Source organism: Mustela nivalis (assembly GCF_964662115.1).
Source record: "Mustela nivalis genome assembly, chromosome: 7".
Lineage (NCBI taxonomy): Eukaryota > Metazoa > Chordata > Mammalia > Carnivora > Mustelidae > Mustela > Mustela nivalis.
This window is the reverse complement of record NC_139026.1, coordinates 19,282,854-19,305,875: the sequence shown is the minus strand read 5'-3', so window position 1 is coordinate 19,305,875 and position 23,022 is coordinate 19,282,854. Positions and strand designations below refer to the sequence as shown.

General features: G+C 35.9%; 1 protein-coding gene across 2 annotated transcripts in view; it reads right to left on the bottom strand.

Annotated features, from left to right (window-relative positions):
• Positions 1–23,022, bottom strand: part of SLC5A8 (solute carrier family 5 member 8) — a 60,348-nt gene that overhangs the window by 33,576 nt on the left and 3,750 nt on the right. For both annotated transcript variants that reach the window (XM_082740588.1, XM_082740589.1), the window contains exons 2-9: positions 20,577–20,642; positions 19,109–19,160; positions 12,644–12,711; positions 11,439–11,593; positions 8,720–8,860; positions 5,236–5,365; positions 1,657–1,745; positions 665–777 (exon numbers count right to left, since the gene is read on the bottom strand). In XM_082740588.1, coding sequence (XP_082596714.1) covers positions 665–777; positions 1,657–1,745; positions 5,236–5,365; positions 8,720–8,860; positions 11,439–11,593; positions 12,644–12,711; positions 19,109–19,160; positions 20,577–20,642 — 814 coding nt within the window. The remainder of the gene's footprint in view (positions 1–664; positions 778–1,656; positions 1,746–5,235; positions 5,366–8,719; positions 8,861–11,438; positions 11,594–12,643; positions 12,712–19,108; positions 19,161–20,576; positions 20,643–23,022) is intronic.

Here is a 23,022-nt window from a genome sequence, read left to right as displayed (position 1 = left end):
CAAACAAGCACAGAGGGGGGAAAAGAGGGAGGCAAATCAAGAAACAGACTGACAGTTACCAGAAGGGAGGTGGGTAGAAGGATGCATGAAATAGGTGATGGGGATTAAGGACTGCGCTTGTCATGATGAGCACTGAGTGTTGTATGGAAGTGTTGAATCACTGAAACTAATATTACACTGTATGTTAATCAACTGGAATTTAAGTTAAAACTTAAAAAAATAAATAAGGACCCCTGGATATTGTTCTTCGTGGTCCCCTGACAATTAATTGCTTGAAGTGTCTCTCAAATCTTGATTGCAAATACAGCATGACTACATTTAGGCATGCATATATATATATATATACATTAACACTCATAGGTTCTTACTCTATATCTTCCATGGAAAAGATTTCTGGTATTTCTTTTTTCTTTTTAAATATTTTATTTATTTATTTATTTGAGAGAGAGAGAGCCAGCATGAGAGGGGAGAAGGTCAGAGGGAGAAGCAGACTCCCCAGGGAGCTGGGAGCCCGATGCAGAATTCAATCCCAGAACTCCAGGATCACAACCCAAGCAGAAGGCAGTTGCTTAAACCAACTGAGCTACCGAGGTGCTCAAGATTTCTGGTATTTCTAAAAATCATCTCCTCAAGGTAAAATGGGATCGTGAAAATGGAAACTCACTCATTCCTTGCGAAATCCAAGAGAGAGACCTTTCTGAGAGCGATCTGAAGTGAGGTTTAATTAGATCTTCCACAGTTACTGCTGCTAAAGCATTAATACTGGAGGACACTGTGCTGTAAGAGAAAAATCAATCTTTTGATTTACAATATTTTAACTTTGATAGTACTTTAAGTAGGAATAAGAAAGGGGGAACCAAACTGTCATTATAACCAGATTTCTACTATTTTTAATGATTACAACACCCTCTTTGTGGAAGCTGCTATCATCCAACAATGATTCAGGCAACATCCAAAGGGTTGATAGTGAGGAGAAGAATTTTATGTTGCTTCCACTTTGCAATAAATCCTTAGTGTCTATGGAGAGAATTTACACAGACTACATAGTACTACTATATAATGACTTTAAAATATATTCCTTTTTGTGCATAGAAAGGACTGTCATAAATCCTCAGAAACATATGCCATAAATATCAATACTATTAATTTCCTGGATCCTCACTAACAAACACTGTACATGCTAGTAATAAGAATTCATTCCCTGGCACAAACACTGGAAAAAAGTACAATGAGTAAGCTGAAAGGCAGAACAAGATTCTTTGTTCAGTGTATATTATTCAGCATGTAATAGGAGATTTAATTCTAATTTTCCATTTGACCATGTTTAGATATACATAAGGTTTAAACTAAGACTGTAGGCATCCCTTTTTGATAATCAGTGAACACTACCATCAATTGATCATTTTTATGATGACCTTACATAGCATGTGATGATGTATTGCAGTAGAGCCCAAGTTAAAAGTGGAGACTGAGGTTAATAGACTGATAGTTCACACGGATAAGAGTGAGACCAACAGAGAAAATACATGGAGTAGATTACCCACTTTGGGACACTGGTGCTCATATACAGAATTCAGCTTTATCCCCCAAAATATCCAATAACAAAAGAAAGATCCCAACAGGAAAACCATGTATTATTAGAGTCATAGTTTATACCTTAATGTTCCACTATAAGCACAGGCCACAAAAAGTCCAGGAAGTCCCGGAAAATCTTGCAGAATGTCCAGCACCAAATAAGGCATGAGCTGAAAAATTCCAAAATTTACTTCTATTTGCTATCAAATAAAATTAATTAATGCCTCATTTATCTTGTGTTCTTCAAGAACTAAAGGAACCTATTCCATATAATTTAAATTTCTAAATATGAAAAATTAAACTCTTATTGCTAATACTTAAAATAATAGCAGAGTAGTTAAGAACACAGGGTCTGGATTCAAACAGAAGTGGTCTTTGTTACTTCTCTAAGACTTAGTTTCTTCATCTGTAAAGCAGGGGTACTAAAACTAACTTCACAGACTTGTTATAAAAGTTAAATTATATCATCTATGTAAAGCTCTTAGTATAGTACATGGAATACAGTAAATGCTTGATAAAAGGTAGCTGTTCTCATTCTTTGGAATAATAAATCAATTTAAAGGAAATATTTTACATACCTCTATGCTTAAGTAATAAGCAACATTCACTTAACTTTACAGATGACTCAAAGACCTTTGTGAACTTTAATCACTGCCCAGGACTGAAAGTGTAATTATAGCTGCATATAGTATGAGACATAGTGACAAGTAGAGAGTAACCTTGGGAAGTTCCTGAAATTTGCTTCTTTTTATAAAGGTCCTGATACCACAGTCTCTCATGGTGAGTGTTTGAAAGGGGAGGGGCGTGGAAGGTTAGGTGAACTTGGTGGTGGGTTTTAAGGAGGGCACATATTGCATGGAGCACTGTGTGTGGTGCATAAACAATGAATCTTGGAACACTGAAAGAATACAATACAATACAATACAATACAAAACAATATAATACGACAAAACTCTTAGCCCTATTTCAATAAAAAAAAAGTTCCTGATACCAACTTATTTTCTTTTTTTTTTTTTAATTTTTTATTTTTTATAAACATATATTTTTATCCCCAGGGGTACAGGTCTGTGAATCACCAGGTTTACTTTCTGATAAGTTACTTTTTAAAAGATAATATTAAATAAGGATGGGAAGGTTTATTACTTCAGTACTATGTCACATGATAGTCTTCTGGCAAAACTGATTTTTAAATTAAAAGGATCCTAGGAAGATAATATTCTAGGAAAATTCCTCTCACTTGCACTGAAACATTTTCAAGTCCTTCTCCAATAGTAAAGAGTGGATGTCATGTCCTATCTCATCAGCCTCTTCTGATTTCATTTGACAAAGTTTGTTACAGTATGTAGACAAGCTCCAATGTTACAAGGGTCAGTGTTCAGTCATTTTAAGAATGTTTCCACTTCATCCAAAGCTTACTAATTTTTTAGTCTCAGGGAGAACAGAACTTATCTCTATATGAAATCAAGACCCAGTGTTCCCAAGATATCTTAAAAGTGTAACTTCAAGCAGTATTCCATACTTAGACATTATTTCCATTGTTACTGTGATAACAAGACCTAAAATTCTCTACCCTAATATCAATTTTCTCAAAAGTCCTCGGGGGTGATATTTCATATTCCGACTGGCCCCCTCAGGTATAGGTCCAGCAAGGTAAGACTGATAGATAGAAAAAGAGTAAAACTCTATCTAGACACTAATCTTTCTTCCTCAGGGTGAGCTCCAGCAGAGTGTCACAGAAATACATCTTTGTTCTCCTTGGTTAAGATTTTGACCTGACTTTCGACTACTGGGCCTTATGTGCATTGTATCCCTAGGAGATGCTAATTGCATTAACTCCTCAATAATCAATACAATACCGGAATCATCCAATCAGGAGGAAACTTTCTTTTTCTTTTCTTTTTTTTCTCTTAAGATTTTATTTATTTATTTGACAGAGACAGCTAGAGAGGAAACACAAGCAGAGGGTGGAGAAGAAGAAGTAGGTTTCCAGTTGAGCAAGGAACCCTCCCTATGCGGGGCTTGATCCCAGGACACTGGGATCATGACCTGACTCAAAGGCAGAAGCTTGACAACTGAGCCACTCAGTGCCCCGAAGCTCTTTCTTTTTAAAAAAATTCAGCACAGGGGCGCCTGGGTGGCTCAGTGGGTTAAAGCCTCTGCCTTCGGCTCAGGTCATGATCCCAGGGTTCTGGGATTCAGCCCCGCATTGCATCAGGCTCTCTGTTCAGCAGGGAGCCTGCTTCCTCCTCTCTCTCTCTGCCTACTTCTCTGCCTACTTGTAATCTCTGTCTAGTAAATAAATAAAATCTTTAAAAAAAAAAAATTCAGTACAGGCTTTCTAAAAGTGGATGCATGCAAGACACCCCTGAATGCATTCTAAGGCAAGGAGTCTCAAGGGTAGGAAGCTATAGATATTTTTTGTTGTTGTCATCTAGGGATAGGGAAAGATATATGAGAAACATTTTTAACATCCCTATTATCTTCATGATATAAACTACAGACAAAACATTCTTCACTAGAGAGCATATAAGGGGAAGAGTGCATCTACCTTCAAAGTAAACATGATTCTTAGATTCTCTGAGCAAATAGGAAAGATCTATTTATTGACAGGAGGACACATGTGAACATAGGGTTGAGACGCACAGCTCAAGGAGGTTCTCATTTTCTAGCCCCACAAAACTGCATTATTTTTCTAGGAGTATGTGATGCATTTATGTCAATACAAAATTCAGTCTATCTTCAATCTAATGAGTCTTCTGGGCACTTGATTTACAAGCAAGTCTTAGAACATAATTTTGGCAAGAACCCAAGCTTTGGAGTCTAGTAGTCCTGGGTTTGAATTCTAGCTACACTTTCTGAAAGGTGGTATACAGCATAGGGGTTCAAAGTTAGGACTCTGGTGGCAGCCTGCCTGAACTTGAATTCTGGTTCCAGGTTTACTAGCTATTACATAGCTTGTCTGTGCCTCAGTTTCCTCATCTCTGAAAGGAATATAATCAGAGCATCTATCTCAGTGTGTATCTTTAAGGATTCAAAGTTGAAGTTTATATAAAGCACTTATGACAGTATGATGAATTCTTGCAGCTATACCTATTTATCAGCCCTATGACCTTGAGCAAGTAATATAACCTCTCTGCGAGTCACTCATTTCCTCATCTCTAGATTTAGAATTACTGGGTTATGAGAATTAAAAGAGAGAAAGCACGCAAAGCTCTAGACACATTCTCTCACTGCTTGGTTGGTACTCTATAAATGTTCACTCACTAGATCTGTTTCTCTATCATTTAAAAACTGGAAGGTAAGCTGTTGATAAAAAAGTGATCGAAGAATATTCACAAAATGTTTTACACTACCATGGTTTGTATATAGTTTTTCTTCTTTAACTGTATTTACATTTCTATTTCCAGTGTTGACCTAGTTCTCTTTAACACTTGGCTTGGAATTTTCCAGGTATTTCAATATTTTAATCTTGGATACAGCATTCTTCCTTCTTGCTATATATGCTAAAATAAATTTTTACCAAATGCTTTCTAGAAATTAAAGATGATTATATTGTAGTCATTTGCTTTTTCTCTATAAAAACATGAATACTCTTTCCTCCCAAACTAATAAGCTTTCTGATAACATTAATACACATGTAAGAAAGACATGGTACTAAACCTGGTCTGGTGCAGATACTTTCTTGGCTGTCCAAGGATCACAGTCATGGTACCTGGAATACAGGGCAAGCCCACATAACACTGAGCAGACAAGGATTGCCCAGAGTCCCAGAAGATTGATGTAGAGAGACCTAAGGAAATGAAAACAAACCAGCAAATGATATTTGTAATTTCCATCCCCAAAATAGAAAACTTGTTACATATACAGAAGAGACCTTCATGATTACTCAATAAATGCACAGAATCTTTCAGTTATCAAAAATGCTTTCTATTTTATTCTAGCCTAACCTTCTGCTTGTGCTGTCAATCAACAATGTATTTCGAAATACTTGGAATAGATGGAGGCTTCTCTACTGAATAGATGTGTGTATCCTTCTGGTCAGAGTTCCATGGGCATTATCAGCTTTATAATGATATCCAGTTATACTACTTCAGGGCTTCCGGTCATGAAGTAAAGATTTTTAATGGTCAACAGACCAGTAACTATTACTCATTTTTCCTTTTTAAAGTAATAGAGTTAAAAACTGCTAACCACTGTTAGCACCTACATAGAAACCCACTGAACTTGTTTAAATGTGGTTTGCAATATCACCTAGTAAGTATGAGAGGCAAACCTGCATTCCTTGAACAGGTATCTTCTCCAACAATGTTCAGCATCATAAGACATGGTACGTGTTCCAGGAGAACAGTACTGGACTCGGACCTGAACATAAATCTTGGTTCCATCTACTATATATGGACCCTGGGCAAGTAATTTAGCTTCTCTGATCCTCAGCTTCTTCATTTATACCTACAGATAATGATGCCTACCTACCTTGCAGAGTTTTAACATTAGATGAAATAGTATGTATTACATAGCACAGTGCTTGGCATGTAATAACATTTGTTAAATAGTAATTATTGATATTATGAGTGCTAATGGCACCGAATTCTATGCCTTAATAATCAAGTGAATAGTAAACATTGTTCTCACTATAATGTCCTCATTTCTTTTCCCCAGTAGTGCTGTAGTGAATACTGTAAAATGCTGCCTTAGGTGGGAGAGAGGTACCATCCTCAAAGTCATGCCTCCTTCCTTGGGGTACCTGTGTCCAGTGACTACTAGATTCAGAATTTTAAAGGATCAGTCTCCTTACCCTAACCTAGGACAAATCTGGAGTCAGTTCAGCATTAGGGCTTCCCCTAAGGCTTGGCTGAGAAACACATTACAATCCAACTTCTCTCTTTGGCCAATTCTGCTTCCTTCTCTTCTCTTTCTTCTACAGGTGGTGATTCCCCCACAGTCTCTGGCATGCCAACCTCCATTTCAGAGTCTGTTTCAGGAGAATGCACCTTCAACAGGTACCAAACAACAGATTTCTAACCTTTTCCCTTGATTGACTAAATTTACTCTGTTTTGCTATTGGCTAAAAATAGCCTAAGTAACTACAGCTCATCTCCAAATCACCAGAAAATATATCCAGACACTTTCCTGCTCACATACCCTTGTTCACAAAGGAGTCTAATACTTTACTATATGGTTTTATTTGACATTAATACCACTAAAATAGATCACTTATCAATAATATCTGATATTCTCCACAGTTGATCAATGTCAGTAGGTCTTAACTTTTTTTAAATTTTTATTTTTTTAATTAATTTATTTATTTTCAGCATAACAGTATTCATTATTTTTTCACCACACCCAGTGCTCCATGCAGTCCATGCCCTCTATAATACCCACCACCACCTGGTTCCCCAACCTCCCACCCCCCTGCCACTTCAAATCCCTCAGATTGTTTTTGAGTCCATAGTCTCTCATGATTCACCTCCCCTTCCAATTTACCCCAACTCCCTTCTCCTCTTTACACTATGGAGTATTATGCCTCCATCAGAAAGGATGAATACCCAACTTTTGTAGCAACATGGACTGGACTCAAAGAGATTTTGCTGAGCGAAATAAGTCAAGCAGAGAAAGTCAATTATCATATGGTTTCACTTATTTGTGGAGGTCTTCACTTTTTGACTGGGATTCATTCTTCTCATGGAGCCACAGTTAAAAAGTAGGAGAAAATGGTTCCTCTCAGCTCAGGGAGTCAGCTGAGGGCCATTCCAAAGGAAATTGTTTCTTATTAAGAAAGCTCAAGGTTCTAATGCTGGTCTCTTAGTTATAAAATTGGACCTTTGAGTTTCATGTTCCCAAAGAAACAGAAGAGCATATGCGTAATTAATTTTGAAGACGCATTAGCTCTAGTATAGATTTAAAGTCCAGTGGATCACTGGATGTATAAATTACACTCCTTCAAAGTTCCTTAAAATACCAGAACACTTAAGCTCACTTATGGGGGGCTCTATATTCAGTTACTGTGCTGATATTTGTGTAGATCTTTTACTATTGAATTTTCCAAATACAAATAATGTCTAAACCTATTTACTCTCAATATATTAGGTTATGACATGTGACATCACAATATTTTCATGTTCTTTGAATAGAAATTTAATTGCCATTCCTTGTCCTACTCCAACCACCCAGTTACTCTTAATCTATTTATAACTCTTAAGGTCTTAAATGCATATGGGCCAGTCAGCTTTATCTATCAGCATGGGGAGCAAGGGTCACCATACTGATCTAAGGCCTCCTGAGATAGAACCAGTCACCATTTATATTCTTTGCTCAAGCCAAGACTGGATTTAGAATTCCCCGATCACGTCATCCTTCTGACCTCTGGACTGTGTCCAAATAAATGTCTATATGGAATGCTCTCCCACTATTCTCTACCTGCCTGTATATGGTCATTATTCAGGATCTGCTTGGTTGACAGGAATCTCTCACTCAATCTCTACCTGCACATCCTATGATTGAGGTCACATTTACTGGACCACTACCAAGTGTGTGCCAGGCACATTTTACAATACCTCTCCTGAGATGTATAATATTTCTTATACTAATTTTGTAAATTTGGAAACTGGGACTCAGGGAGACCAAGTAACTGGCCACTCAAATGTATTAGAGTAGAGTAGTAGCAAGTATTAGAGCAGAGTTATAAACCCATGACTATGTCTAAAAATAAAATATACCAGCATATCTGGCAATATAATGCCCTTGACCATTTCTTCTATCATTATATTGTTCCATAGAACTGTGATACCTTTCTAGGGTTATTTCACTTTTTGCATACTTGTGTATGTTTTCATAACTAGATGTTAAGTTCCTTCATTAGAAGAGCCATATAATTCTAATTTTTATCCTCCATAACTCCTTATACAAATAGATACACAATAAATGTCTACTTAGTTAATATGATTTATTTTACTTAATAATTCATATAAATATTTCAAATATCTGATTTAAAATACACTTAATTCTTTTATAACTAAGTATATAATTTATTTCTTGGAATTTCATGATACAAAAGGCTTAAAACTGAGCAAAGCTTGACTACTTAACAAGTTTTGATAAAGACACTGAAGGTTATTAATGATTTCCATACCAGAGTTTGGCTTACATTTTTGCCTGGAACCTGCTTTTACAGGAAATATATCTCTGTACTTGGGATTGGTTGACACCATAGATGCTAGTCCATGTGAAGGTCCCTCCTATAATAATTGTCCAGAATGTATGTCTTTGCAAAGGATTGGGATCAAAACTAAATGAAAAGAAACAGAAAACAAATTTTAACTATAATCAAAAAACTACAGAAAATCCTAGAATATCTTTTGGAAGCAAGCAATGTGTATCTATATAAATACGCATACAGATATAAATAGGTACAAATTTATTAAATAATAAAAAAAGCAAAATATTCCTAACTTAAGTTCAATGAAATAAAAATGGATACTTTCAGAGAATTGGAAATTCTGGATGGGACTGAAGGAAAACAAATGTTCTAATTATTCTGAGCTTTCATAAAAATTGTTCTCCAGTGGCCTTAGGAAATTGTTATTTAAATAAGTCTGCTGTGCTATAATCAGAGAAGAGCATGAAACTAAAAAGAGAGAGAGCAATAAAGGGAATAAGGTTCCTAAGTGCATCATAGCAATAGATACGGTACTGAAATGAACACAAAACCTACATACTTTGCATATATAATTTCTCTCCTAACACATGTACAGTCATATTTCTAATTTATATTCAAGCTCAAGAACTCAATTAATGCAGTTTAAAGGCTTTCATCTTCTAAAATTACCATGTCATTATAATCATACTTTCTTAAATGCTGTGTGCACAAGCTAAATGCTAATAGTGAAAAGTCACTAAATGCATGTACTTAAGTCCAAAATATTGTCACAAAGAAAGCTCAACTTTTGTATTGAATATGTGTTTTAACTCTTCTTAATGCATTATCTAGGAAGGAATGATTCTGTTCATCCATGATACGCAATATAAGTTTGACAAATTTCTGCAAAATTGGCCTTCATAGAAACTTTCTAAAAATTATGAAATTCTCAAAATCCATTTCAATCTTATATTTAAGATGAATTAAGTGCTCAGATTTCATGTATATCCCAGCATTCCTATGGAAATATAAGAGCCTCTACTCCATTATCTAACACTTCCTATCAAAGTTAAGTGTTTCAAGGGTGTTGACCCTTTAACACATAGAGAAAACAGCTACTATATTAACTGATTAGAGAAAACAGCTACTATATTAACTAATTTAGGCCATACAAAATATGTATGACAACTATAACCATACAGACAATACCAACACAAAATCCTTCTCTTGCTTTATCACCACGAGAGCAGGTATTTTGCCCACCAATATTCTCAAACATATCAGACACACAAGAGATACACAATAAGGCTTTTCATTATTATTTAATAGTTGGAATCCTCCAAAGTGAATGTCATAAGTGTCTAATCTTTTACTTTTAGTAATCTCTTACTGGTGTATGACTTGTCACTTCAAGGAAGCAATATGGGCTGCCTTTGTACAAAGTGAGAGTTATCTTGCAGAAAAATTAATGATTCTACATCCTCTTCCCTCAGCCTCGCCTACTAGGAAATTTAGGAGTAAGCAAGATCTTCTGAGTGCCCATTAGTTTTTTCTGCTTCTCTGTATCCATTCTCTTGTCCTCTAGTAACAGCAACCCAATCTGCTTTGGGGAAATGACCATTTCACCATAAAGTAGTCTAAATGGTTGTCAATAATATGTCCTGTTCTGCCACAACTAAGGAATGGAATAATGCCCAGACTAGGATAACTGGAGGTGCTCTTCCTTGGAATCTCAGTATTGAAGTTAAAAATCAATTACTGAAAATAGTGGAAGTTGACACATCATAATTCAACTTATCTCTGCAATTAACACATTGTCCTTGACCAATTTCTGAAAAGGCTCTTCTCAAACATTAGCACCATTTTCAGAAAACTAGAAGAGAGTCACCAAGTAAGAAATGCTTTTTTCTTTCTTCTTGCCAGTGATTTAAGCTTGCCACTCTCAAAATAAGACTGCTTGAAGAGGAAATAAGCCAGTCCATATGAAAATGAGCCCCTTCCCACATTGAACATGATAACAAGAATGGCACTACTGCTCCACACCAAAAGGTGTTTAAATATTCCTCTAAGCTGTGTGATATATTTCTGATGAAATATCTAGTTTCTCCACTGGTCTTTCTCTAGGAAAACTAAATAGCTGTTGAGGATATATTGTATATATTGTACAATATACTGACACTTGAGGCATTAGTCATAAATTTTCTAGTCAATACTCTAGAAATAATATATAATATTATAAAATATTTGTACATATATAATTATGAAATATAATAATATATATTGACAGGGCAATATCAATAGAAAAATTCTCTAGGCTGCTCGAAACAAAGAACTGTCAGAATGACAGCATGATCCTTTAGTGTTTTTCTCTTAAGAGGTTTCCTTTTCTTATTTCTCTACTCCCTCTTCCCTAATTACACTACCCCACCGTTTGACCAATTCCAGATTTTAATATCTAGAAGAAAAATGCTCTTTTGCTATCAATCCTTTCTCAGAAGGAAGCTACATTCTATGTAACTAAGCAGCCATCTGACTGCTTTAACCCCTTAAAGACCTGGTAGAAACCCCCTCACACATTAACATACCAGCTTCAATTTTTCATACCACATTCTTAGCCATCTATTTGTTTTCTGATGTAAATCTACTACTTCAATGATGAGATTATTTTTATAGGAAAGAAAAAAACAAAAGGAGTGTTCTATTGACCAGGAGATAAATAGCAACTTACTTCCAGAAGTTTAATCTTCCACCATTATAACAATCATTTAGAATATTGCTGATTCCACCTTGAATCACTACAGCCCGTATAATCACAGATGCAAATCCAGCCACCATGATCCCAACTTGAAAAACATCTGTCCAGATAACTGCTTTAAGACCACCCTTTGAGGGAAAAAAAATATTAGGATTAATGCTCTTATCAGACATTATTATCATCTACATGCTTATATATTATGCTGGACAAGAATAATGAAAACATAGATCTTGGCCAAGGAATACACTTAAGGTAATAGACAGTAAGGTTGGGAGAACCTTCAAAAGAGGTGTGATTTAAGCCAACCTTTCAGACAGAAGCAGAGGTGAAGATGGAAGGTCATCCCAGAAGAGAAAACAGCATGGACAAAAGCACAAAGAATTCAAAGTCCATGACATGTTGAATGTGGCCAGAATGAAACTGCAAAAGGCAACGTCATAGATTTTACCTATAGGCAGGGCTGATATTCAATCAAGTATGCACACAGAATGTCATACCAGTTGTTGACATACTAAAATTGTTTTGTACTAGCCACTGACATAAACTTCCCAGTGTCTCTCTCCAGTCCCTGTGTCCTTGGCTGAACTATCCCCTCCCTGAGATCCCCATCTTCTAAAAGAAATCCACTAAAGTCTTAAGACTTATTATGTCAGATATGTCATAAGAGTTGCACCACTTCTAGAAACTAGCATCCATTATAATACCAGTGTCCATACTATCTGGTTGTTACATATTTTCACTGCGATTCCTGCCTTTAGGCAATGGGAAACTACCCTACATTTCTTTTTTTTTAATTTAATTTTATTTTTTCAGTGTTCCAAGATTCATTGTTTATGCACCATACCCAGTGCTCCATGCAATATATCTTAGGTTTCTAAGCTGAGGAATAGTATGAACACAAATATAATAATTGAGCAATAGTAAGGGTGAATTAGGAGACAAGACTCAGGACCACTGCAATGGTTCAAGTAAAAGAAAAAAGTTTCAGTTATAATCAATGCTCTATAAAGAATCAAATTTTTCCCCAGCTGGACTCTTTCTTATAAAAAAGTTACACTGTGGGTGGTAAGAGGAGAGAGGACATACAAACAATCTAGTCTGCAGAACACAACTACTAGAATTTTCAACTTTGCAAAATAGTTGGTAGAGTGAAAGAAAATATAAGGTTCTTGACATACCAGTGTGCAGTAGAATGTACAGACCACCCCTGTTGCCACTACCGCACCCCACAGATCAAATCCCGTGACTGTAAAAAGAAAAAAAGAAAAGAAAATGCATGTATAACTGTGAAACATGTATAATAAAAATATTTCTCAAAAAACCATCAATAGGAAGTGATTTTATTTACGGGGCACCTATCTTTCTACCTACTTCTCTACTCCTGCCTAAAACTAGATCCAAATCTCATAAAATGCCCCTAAACAAATGAAGTTTAAAATTTTACTTGGTAAGTGAGATGGAACTAGTTTCTGCCCTTTGAGAACATACCTGGATCTACCACTGCCTACATTAAGTACATGAAAAAGCATTTATATTGTAATGAAGCTAAGAAACAACTTGATTCTGTAAGGTAGTTACCCGGACTGAATGGGGTCAGAAAGTGTGTGTCTTCATAGTTCAAATAAACACACTATTCTACCAGTCCTTGAAAGACAAGTTGTGCATGTTACTAAGAGGAGACCAAGAAAGAGAAAAGTCATATAATTTGCTACCATTTATCTAAGTGGAGGGGCATATTATATTCTTTCTAAATGGAAGAATAACAACTCTGCCCATATATGTGATCATCTATATAAAATGGGCCAATTCCTTGAAAGACACAATAGGCTAAAACACTCATGCAAGAAGAAATACACTATCTAAATAGGCCAATAGCTATTAAAGAAATTGAATCAATAATTAAAAACCTTCCAAAACAGAAAGCTCTAGGCCCAGATGGTTTGACTGGTAATTTCTACCAATTTAAGGAAGAAATTATACCAATTCTTTGCTACATCTTTCACAGAATAGAAGAAGAGGGAATACTTCCTAATTCATTCTAAGAAGCCAGGATTGCTCTAATACCAAAACCAGATAAAGACATTACAAGAAAACTACAAACCAATATTTCTCATGAACACAGAAGCAAAAATCTTCAGCAAATTGAAAATTAACAAGTAGAATCCAAAAGAGTATAAAAAGAATTATATACCATGACCGAGAGGGATTTATCCCAGGTATGCAAGGCTGGTTCAAAATTTAAAAATCAATTAATGGAATCTATCATATTAACACACTAAAAAAAGAAATGTCACGTGATCACATCAAAAGATGCAGAAAAAACATCTGACAAAATGTAGCCTCCATTTATTATAAAAACTCAGTAAACTAGGAATAGAGGGGAAATTTCTCAACTTGATAGACTATGTACAAAAATCCTACAGCTAACATCTTACTTAAGACTGAGAGAGTCAAAGCTTTCCCACTAAGATCAGGTCCAAGACAAGGATGTCCCCTCTCATTGTTCCTTTTTAACATTGTACTGGAAGTCCTTGTTAATGCAATAAGGCAAGAAAGGCAATAAACAGTATACATATTGGGAAAGAAGAAATGAAACTCTTCTTTTTTCACAGAGGACATGATCACTGATGTAACAAAAACTGAAACTGGTAAGTGATTACAGCAAAGTTGTAATATACAAAAGTCAATTGTTTTCCTATATAATAAATTAGCCTCAAATGTGAGTGACATAATTGATAATGTTAAGATGTACCTTGATTCATTTGCAGTGACATGGATGGAACTAAAGGGTATTGTGATAAGTGAAATAAGTCACTCAGAGAAAGACAGTTATCATATGATCTCACTGATATGAGGAATTTGAGAAATGAGACAGAGGATCATCGGGGAAGAGAGGGAAAAGTGAAACAAGATGAAATCAGAGAGGGAGACAAACCATAAGAGACTCTTAATTTCAGGAAACAAACTGAGGGCTGATGGAGAGGGATGGGGTGACTGGGTGATGGACACTGGGGAGGCTATGTGCTATAGTGAATGCTGTGACTTATGTAAGACTGATGAATCACAGACCTGTACCCCTAAAAAAAATACATTATATATTAATTTCCCAAAAAAAAAAAAAAAAAAAAAAGATGTACCTTGATTCAAAGCCAGGGCAGAAGCACAACTGGAGTAACTTGGACATGCACACATTGTTGAGTGGGCATGTAAAATGATACAACCATTCAGAAAAATTGTTTTCCAGTTTCTCTTAAGTTTTATACATGCACCTGCCTTGTACTAGGTTATCATGGGTTTATGTTTAACTACACTGCTTCCAGGTATTCAACCAATAAACCAATAGAGATAAAAATATATGTCAAAAGCAACTCCGGGGCACCTGGGTGGCTCAGTGGGTTAAGCCGCTGCCTTCGGCTCAGGTCATGATCTCAGGGTCTTGGGATCGAGTCCCACACCAGGCTCTCAGGGAGCCTGCTTCCCTCTCTCTCTCTCTCTGCCTGCCTCTCCATCTACTTGTGATTTCTCTCTGTCAAATAAATAAATAAAATCTTAAAAAAAAAAAAAAAAGCAACTCCTCAGACACATGCTACCAGAATCTACAGGATGACCAAATCTGGTCTTGGTATTGATGAAGAGGACGCTACTTCTGATGCTGGCAATGTTGCCATAACCAAAGAGATGTTGCCCCTCAAAGGAGATGACAACATATCCCGTATGGAAGAAGCAGAATATGTGCTGCCCCAAGAATTATTTGTACATATATTCAATACTTTGTCATTATTCCTTCTGGTAATATATTTTCTTTTGGGGGGGGGATAATATATTTCAAGGATGTTTTTCTTTATTTTTTGTTAATATTTTAAAAATCTCTATGACATGGCAAGAACTATTTAAGGGGAAGATAAGATTTCTTTGTGAGTGAGATGCTATGATATTTAGGAACTAAAGCCCAGCTCCTTTTTCATTCCTAGTTCCACACTGGCTTATTTTAATGGAACAAGGTAACATTTGTTTTAAGATGTATGTAAACTAATGTTGACTGTGTGGTCTAAAGTGTTTAGGAATCGGGGCCCCTGAGTGGCTCAGTGGGTTAAAGCCTCTGCCCTTGGCTCCTGTCATGATCCCAGGTCCTGGTATGGAGCCCTGCATCAGGCTCTCTGCTCAGCAGGGAGCCTGCTTCCTCCTCTTTCTCTGCCTGTCTCTCTGCCTACTTGTGATTTCTGTCTGTCAAATAAATAAATAAATAAATAAAATCTTAAAAACAAAAAGTGTTTAGCAATCAAGCAGATTCCTTAGTAAGGACCAAATTTTTTGTCACTAAAGTGTTCTGAGCTATACCTTGATGTTTAAAAGAAAAATATTGGTTAAAACAACTTTTACCTTCTAGGATCTATTTTTTAAATCTTCTATCCCCTATAGTTATCAGCTGCATGTACCAGGCACCTAGAAACTCATATGTTAAACTGAACCAACTTGATGGGAATAATTATCTATAGGTATGTTTTCCAAAGAAGAGCGTTGTTTAGCAAAATTATAAGCCTATTTAGGTGTGTTGTAAAGCTGCTCAAAAAGTAACTTAGAAAGTTCTGTGAGTGGAAATGCAGTGTTCAAGTCACATTCTGCTTTAAAAGTTTGTAACAAATGCAAATGAACTTAAAAAAAGCAAAGCGAGACAAAACAAAACCTGTACAAGAATGATCTTAATAGTCTTAATTCATAATGGCCTAAAAGTGCCCAACGTTGTTGATGGATAAACAGACTGTAGAGATACAGATGATAAAATATTAGCAATAAACAGGAATTAACTCCTGAAAAATATTTTGTTGAGCAAAATAAACCAGTTGCAAAAGAGGCACTACATGATTCCATTTATATAAAATCTAAGAAAAGGGAAAACTAATTCATGGTTGACAAAAAAATCAGAGTGGCAGCTTGGGTTGGCAGGGGAATTTATTAGAAAGAAGCACAAGAAAATTTCCTAGGATTAAATGGTAAAAATAGTCTGTATCCATTTGAGTGATGGTCACATAACTATGTACAATTGTTTAAAACTAGTTCAACTGTACACTTAATTTCTGTACATTTTATTGTGTATAAGTTGTGTTTCAACAAAAAATGGTTTTTAATTTCAAGAAGCAAGAGGGGGGCCACCTAGGTGGCTCAGTGGGTTAAAGCCTCTGTCTTCGGTCATGATACCAGGGTCCTGGGATTGAGTCCCATATCGGGCTCTCTGCTCAGTGGGAGCCTGTTTCCCCCCTCTCTCTCTGCCTGCGTCTCTGCCTACTTGTAATCTCTGTCTGTCAAATAAATAAATAAATGAATAATAAGAAAATAAGAAGCAAGAGGGGCGTCTGTATGGCTCAGTTAGTTAAGCATCTGACTCTTGACCTCAGCTCAGGTCTTGATCTCAGGGTTGTGATTTTAAGCCCTGCATTGGGATCCATGCTAGGTGTGGAGCCTATTTATAAAGAAAAAGGTTTTAAAAGTGAGAAAGAAAAATTTATCAAATCAACTACTTGCATCTGCATAAACTTATTTCAGTCCTGATTCTAACAAACACTGAAAAAAAAAAATCAAGGAAAGCTGAACACTGACTTCATATTGATTTTTTTTAATAATGTTCATATTTTATTTATTTTTTCAAGATTATTTATTTGTCAGAGAGAGAGAGAGAGTACAATCAGTGGGAACGGCAGGCAGAGGGAGAAGCAGGCTCCCCGCTAAGCTGGGAGACCAATACGGGATTCAATCCCAGGACTATTGGGATCATGACCTTAGCCAAAGGCAGATACTTAATCAATTGAACCACACAGGCATCCCAAAACTAATGTTAATATTTTAGATATGAATATGGTATAATTGTATGTATAAAACACATCCCGGTATGAACTTCTAGTTATAAAATACCTAAGTCACAGAGATGTAAGGTACATGACTATAATTAATAATCCTGTATTACACATTATAAGTTGCCAACAGAGTAAATATTAAAAGCTCTCATCCCAAGAAAAAGAGCTTTTGTAACTGGGTATGGAGACAGAGGTTAACTAGACATTGTGGTAGTCATTTTGCAATAGATACAAATCTTAAATCATTATAATATAATACAATGTTATAATTATACCCCAGTGAAAAAATTAGCACATCATTATTTTTAAAAGATACTGAATTCAGATGAAACTATGAAATACTTCAGATGTACAGCAAAATACTCTACTGAGGGAAACAGAGTGAACCAAACCAAGAGTTGATAATTTTTCATGTAAAGTATACATTAGAGTTCAATATACTATTTTCTTTTTTCTAGCATATATTTATTTAAAGTTTTCTATATTTTTTTAAAAGGTAAAATTTTTTTAAGGTAAAAATGAATCTTAACACTTAGAGAGTGTTAAGATTCATTTCAGTTAAACAAGTTTCTATGGCACATCTGTTGCATACCAAGTACTATATTTATCTTTGGCCACAGTAATATATGCAACTGATATTCAAGTAGTCAAAATTCAGCAGCTTCTTGGGCCCTAATTCCTACGGAATAGCCCAGTAAACTGATAAGATCAGAGTCCTTGATTTCTTCATAGATGGAAGACAGAACTCTCTTACTGCCAGAACTGCACTTTAAAACCCTAAGGCCACATCTTTAATTATACTTACTGCCAATAGGTAACTTATGAAGTTTATAAGTTAGCTCTTTACACATGAAATGGCTTGATCATGATGTTGGTAATACTGACTTGGAACATGCCTGACATTCAGAATTCAAGAGCATGTTATATAATGGAATATTTTATAATGATACTGTTGTACTTTATAAACTTAGGTAATAATTATTATCCATCTGCCATGAAAGCAGGAAATTAGAGTGTGGGTTTAGCAGGGCTTTCCATTTTATATTAACTCCAGGAATTACATCACATTTTCCCCATCAGACTACACCTGTACATTTCATAAGGAAGCATAAATGATACACTAACATCTGATTGATAAGAATCCAAAGGATATGGGGTTTTCCCAAAGCCTTCTAAGGATATGACTAACAGGCATCTTTGCCTCAGGAAACTATTCCAGTTCCATGGCTTTTATATACCCAAAACCAGAGAGTACAGGAGTATGTCAATCAGCACCATCTTCATATATTTGTGTAAAGAGGACACCATAGCCACTTTCATTTTGTCACTAGGAGTGAGCTGATATTTCAAATCAAACAAATCTCCTTCTCTTGCATTTTGGACAACAATAGAAATGGAAATAAGGAAAGCTCTCTCTCTGCCACATTTTACGATGGAGTTGAGCTGAGTAACACAGAAGCCTCTTGACTATGGACTTCCAAGGAAGAAAGCGCAGCCATTCATGATTTAGACAATAGGGGGCGTTCATTCTGAAGGAATGGAGCATGGTGGGTTGGCACTTCAGAGATTCACTCCTCCGGGAAGTCGGCCCTTCTATTAATCATAGATCTTTTAGAGCTATCGATCCAGAAATGCAAAGAAGCTGCTAAATACTAAGCCCACCTTGCTCCCCTCAAGCTGATGAAGGTTACTGGAAACATCCCTCCAACTCCACAGCTCCTCAAAGAGAGAATAAGTTCTATTAAAAATGACCCCCAAAATGTAAGTGACATAACTGGTAACTCCAAAATATACCTTGATTCAAAGCCAGGGCAGGAGCATAAATAACAATTCCAGTATACAAAATCTACGAGAAAAAAGAAACAAACTGTATGAATTATAAAATAAAGTCAATTTTTTCTATAACTTCAACAATGAGTTAAAACAGTAGTTTCAATATACTTAATAAAATATGTTTGTAACTTGAAAATGTTATTTAAGTGGAGTTGATTCTCCTGTTTGTGGTGTGGTCATAGTTTACAAAAATCTTATATGACCAATTTTGTTAAAATTATGGACTTTTCACATGGTGCTTAGTGCAGATAGTCACTGATTCATCCCCTCAAGCTTGAAATCAACTCTCCTCAATCTAAACAATTAGGAAGAAAAAATACAAGTTTAAAAGGAGATGATTCCCCATTCACATGATTTCAAACTATGTTAATCACTACATAATTAACAGGGAAAACAGTAAAAATTTTGTAAACTGGTTTTAAAAAGTTTTCATGCTCACTAATTAAACAAAGGTATGTATTTACACTAAAAAATCCTGAAATCCAACAAAAATCATATTCCATCTTTTCTATATATTATTTTCCACTCACATACCTAACAAATATTTATTAATCCAGGGTATGATAAATATGGTCTTTTTTCTCAGAACATCATTTCCACTGCATTTGATCTTTCAAATGTATCATATATATTCTATGTGATTTTTTTCTATAAAAATGTATTATGGTTCTATGATTCTCTATGAGTCCATGTTTACTCTATAAAAACATATGAAAAAAGCCATATTACAGTATTTGAATGATTGATTATATTACATGGGTAGATCAACGGAAATAAGTCCTTCAAGCAAGAGATGCTAAAGCTTTCCTCTTTTTTGCAAGAAGGAACCAGACTTCCACAGTCATTACCCTGACCAAGTTGAAGATTTGAAAACAAGGCCATGGACCATCTTTCTAACACCTGTTCTCCACTTTTCATTTCTGTAGGCATTTCTAAAAAATTACACAAAGAGGGTCTGAACAGTTGGTAAATGCAAGCTACCAGCTTCAGTTCTTTGTCAGGATCACTGCCAGACCCCAAAGGGCTCCTTTCTTTTACCAATGACCAATCTAAGTTATACAATTTACAGAAACATAAAATGGAGTCAAGTTAAACAATTTACAAAGGCACTCTGCGACACTGTTGCACATGCTTCAGTAGCTTGTGATTGGGGAAGTGAATTACAAATAAGGATGAGAATGAAAAGTCCTTCCTGGACTTCCATGACCAAACCCATCCCTAAAGCACTCAGCTGCCAAGAGGAAGATGGATATAAATGAAGAGACAAGACTCCAGCAACTTGGATGAAGAATGGAAAGTTAGTTTACTCCTGTTTTCAACCCCTCTTTTTTATCTTTCCTGTGCTTACCAAATAAGTTTAGCCCAGGTGCCTTGGCTGAAAACATTTTAGACAACAGAAGGTAAAGCAAACTAAGGGAGAGTGACTTACTGTTTGAACAATGAAGAGGACTGTTCCACAGAGACGGACACATTTGTTAAACCGAAGCTCTAAATACTGTTTCCAAAAAAAGGGAGAAATGGTTAATATGTGAAAACTTTATATACCTTTTAAAAAATGATCTGCTTATGAAGTAAAGGGGTTAGAAATTCAAAACAACTTCAGTCATCAAAAAGAATGACATCTTGCCATTTGCAACAATGTGGATGGAACTAGAAAGTAGAGTGAAAGAAGTCAGTCAGAGAAAGACAAACACCACATGATTTCACTCATATGTGGAATTTAAGAAACAAAACAGATGAACATAGGGGAAGGGAAGAAAAAATAAAATAAGATAAAAACATAAAGGGAGGCAAACCGTAAGAGACTTTTAACTATAGGAAACAAACTGAGGGTTGCTAGAAGGGAGGTTGATGGGGAGATGGGGTAACTGGATGATGGGCATTAAGAAGGGGACGTGAAGTAATGGGCACTGGGTGTTATATGCAGCTGATGAATCACCAAATTCTACCTCTGCAATTAATAATACATTCACTATATGTTAACTAAATTGAATTTTAAAAAAATTTAAAGCAACTTTATAAGTGATTTGTATTCTGTATTCCTATATTACTACTATTTTTCTTTACATATACCAAAATTGGCTCTTGCTTTAAAGTACAGTTCATTGGATTTTCACACCTACAGGATAGTTCCATCACCCTCAGAGAACTTTGTTATGTTGTTCCTTTACGGTCAAACTGTTCCCTAAACCCTAAACCTTGGCAATCATTGATCTGTTCTCCATCTGTTTTGGCTTTCCCAGAATCTCACCTAAGTGGATTATATTCTGCAACTTCAAAATGAGTGAAGTGCTCTTCTCCCCTTTTCTTGCTATCTACTTCAGACATTTCCCTGATTCACTTGGGAATCAGCCCTTTCCCACTGCAGGCAATTGTGATGGACTTGTCCATCAAGGTGTCCTGCCTCTTTTAACTAAGGGATGGTCACATGACCTAAGCTCAGCCAATCAGTTCCTCTCTCCAATGGGTATTTGGCTCTTGGATGTATAAAATAAAGACAGAAAATGATTGAAGCAGAAGCAGACTGATCTAACAGTGGCCTAAAGAGGCTTCACTGGCTTCTGTCCTTTTCACAGGCTAGTCATCCAGCTTTTCACTCTGTTCTATGGGCTACCCCTATATCCTTCCAAATAAATTATTTTTTACTTAAATTGGCCTAAGTCAGTTTCTGTTCAGAGCCAACAACCCTGCCAATTTTTCATACTCTCCTTGGTATCTGCTATATCTTGAAATATAGTCAGCTCATCTCCTATATTATATGTTATAATATAGAGTTAGAATCCTAGAATTTTAAAGTTGGAAAGAATCTGGGGTCTCAAACATTCTTTAACTTGAATCCTATTACAAACGTAGAGGGAATTTTAAAGCTGACAACAGTCTTCATACCAGAAAAAAAGGAGGAAGGAAAAACTGACATTAAGTAATAGTCTGGAGAAACGACACCAGATATTTTTGCTCCATAATCACAGGTAACAGTTCTAGAGTATTTGCTGTGTACACTGCCCTCCCAACAACTCCCTGAGGCCAGAACTACCTATTAGAGGAAAGGGCACCGGAGCTAAGAGATAACACCAGAGTTGCAACCTTATAGCTCTCAAAGCCGCAATGCAAGTCTAGGACTATTTAATGCATAAATCTGGACAGGGAACAACTATATTATTCCAAATAAGTAAGCAAGGAAACCGACCATAGCTTTGAGTAGGGGGACTGACACATAGTAGGACCTTCCAAAACAACTGACAGGTAAAAAATATATGCAGCACATTATAGTTTTGCAGAGGAGCTCCAGCCCTCAACCCAGTCCTACTTGTGACTGCACAAGCTTGGGGCAGTCACTGGAGATCTTGGGCTCCTCTTCTTGAAATTGAGGATCATAGTATTAATTCTTTTCCCTCTTACTTTGCAGGAGTTTGGAAACTATTGAATGATATAAATGGATGGGGAAATATTATAAACTGTAACTCAAAACTAAGACATTAAGAAGTTGGATCTAAATCCACAGATTAATATAATTCACAATTATAAGCATACATACATATTCACAAATAAATATATATGAATAATAAAGACAAATATAATCCAAAAATACATATTTTACACACACACACATATATGCACACACACAGATACATATACACACACATATATTCTGGATAACTCAGATCCAACACACAGATTACATGGATCCAGAAAGATCCTGAAAAAGTGGGGAATGAAACTGGATCCCTGCATTTTACTTCTTGTCTGTGGGTCTGGAATTGGCGAAACACCTATCAGGCCTATACTTTGAAGGCAGGGATAAATATATAACAAAAATGCTTCTGAACAGCTAATTCTAGTAAAGAAATATAAGCAGGAAGAGATTTCACATTGAG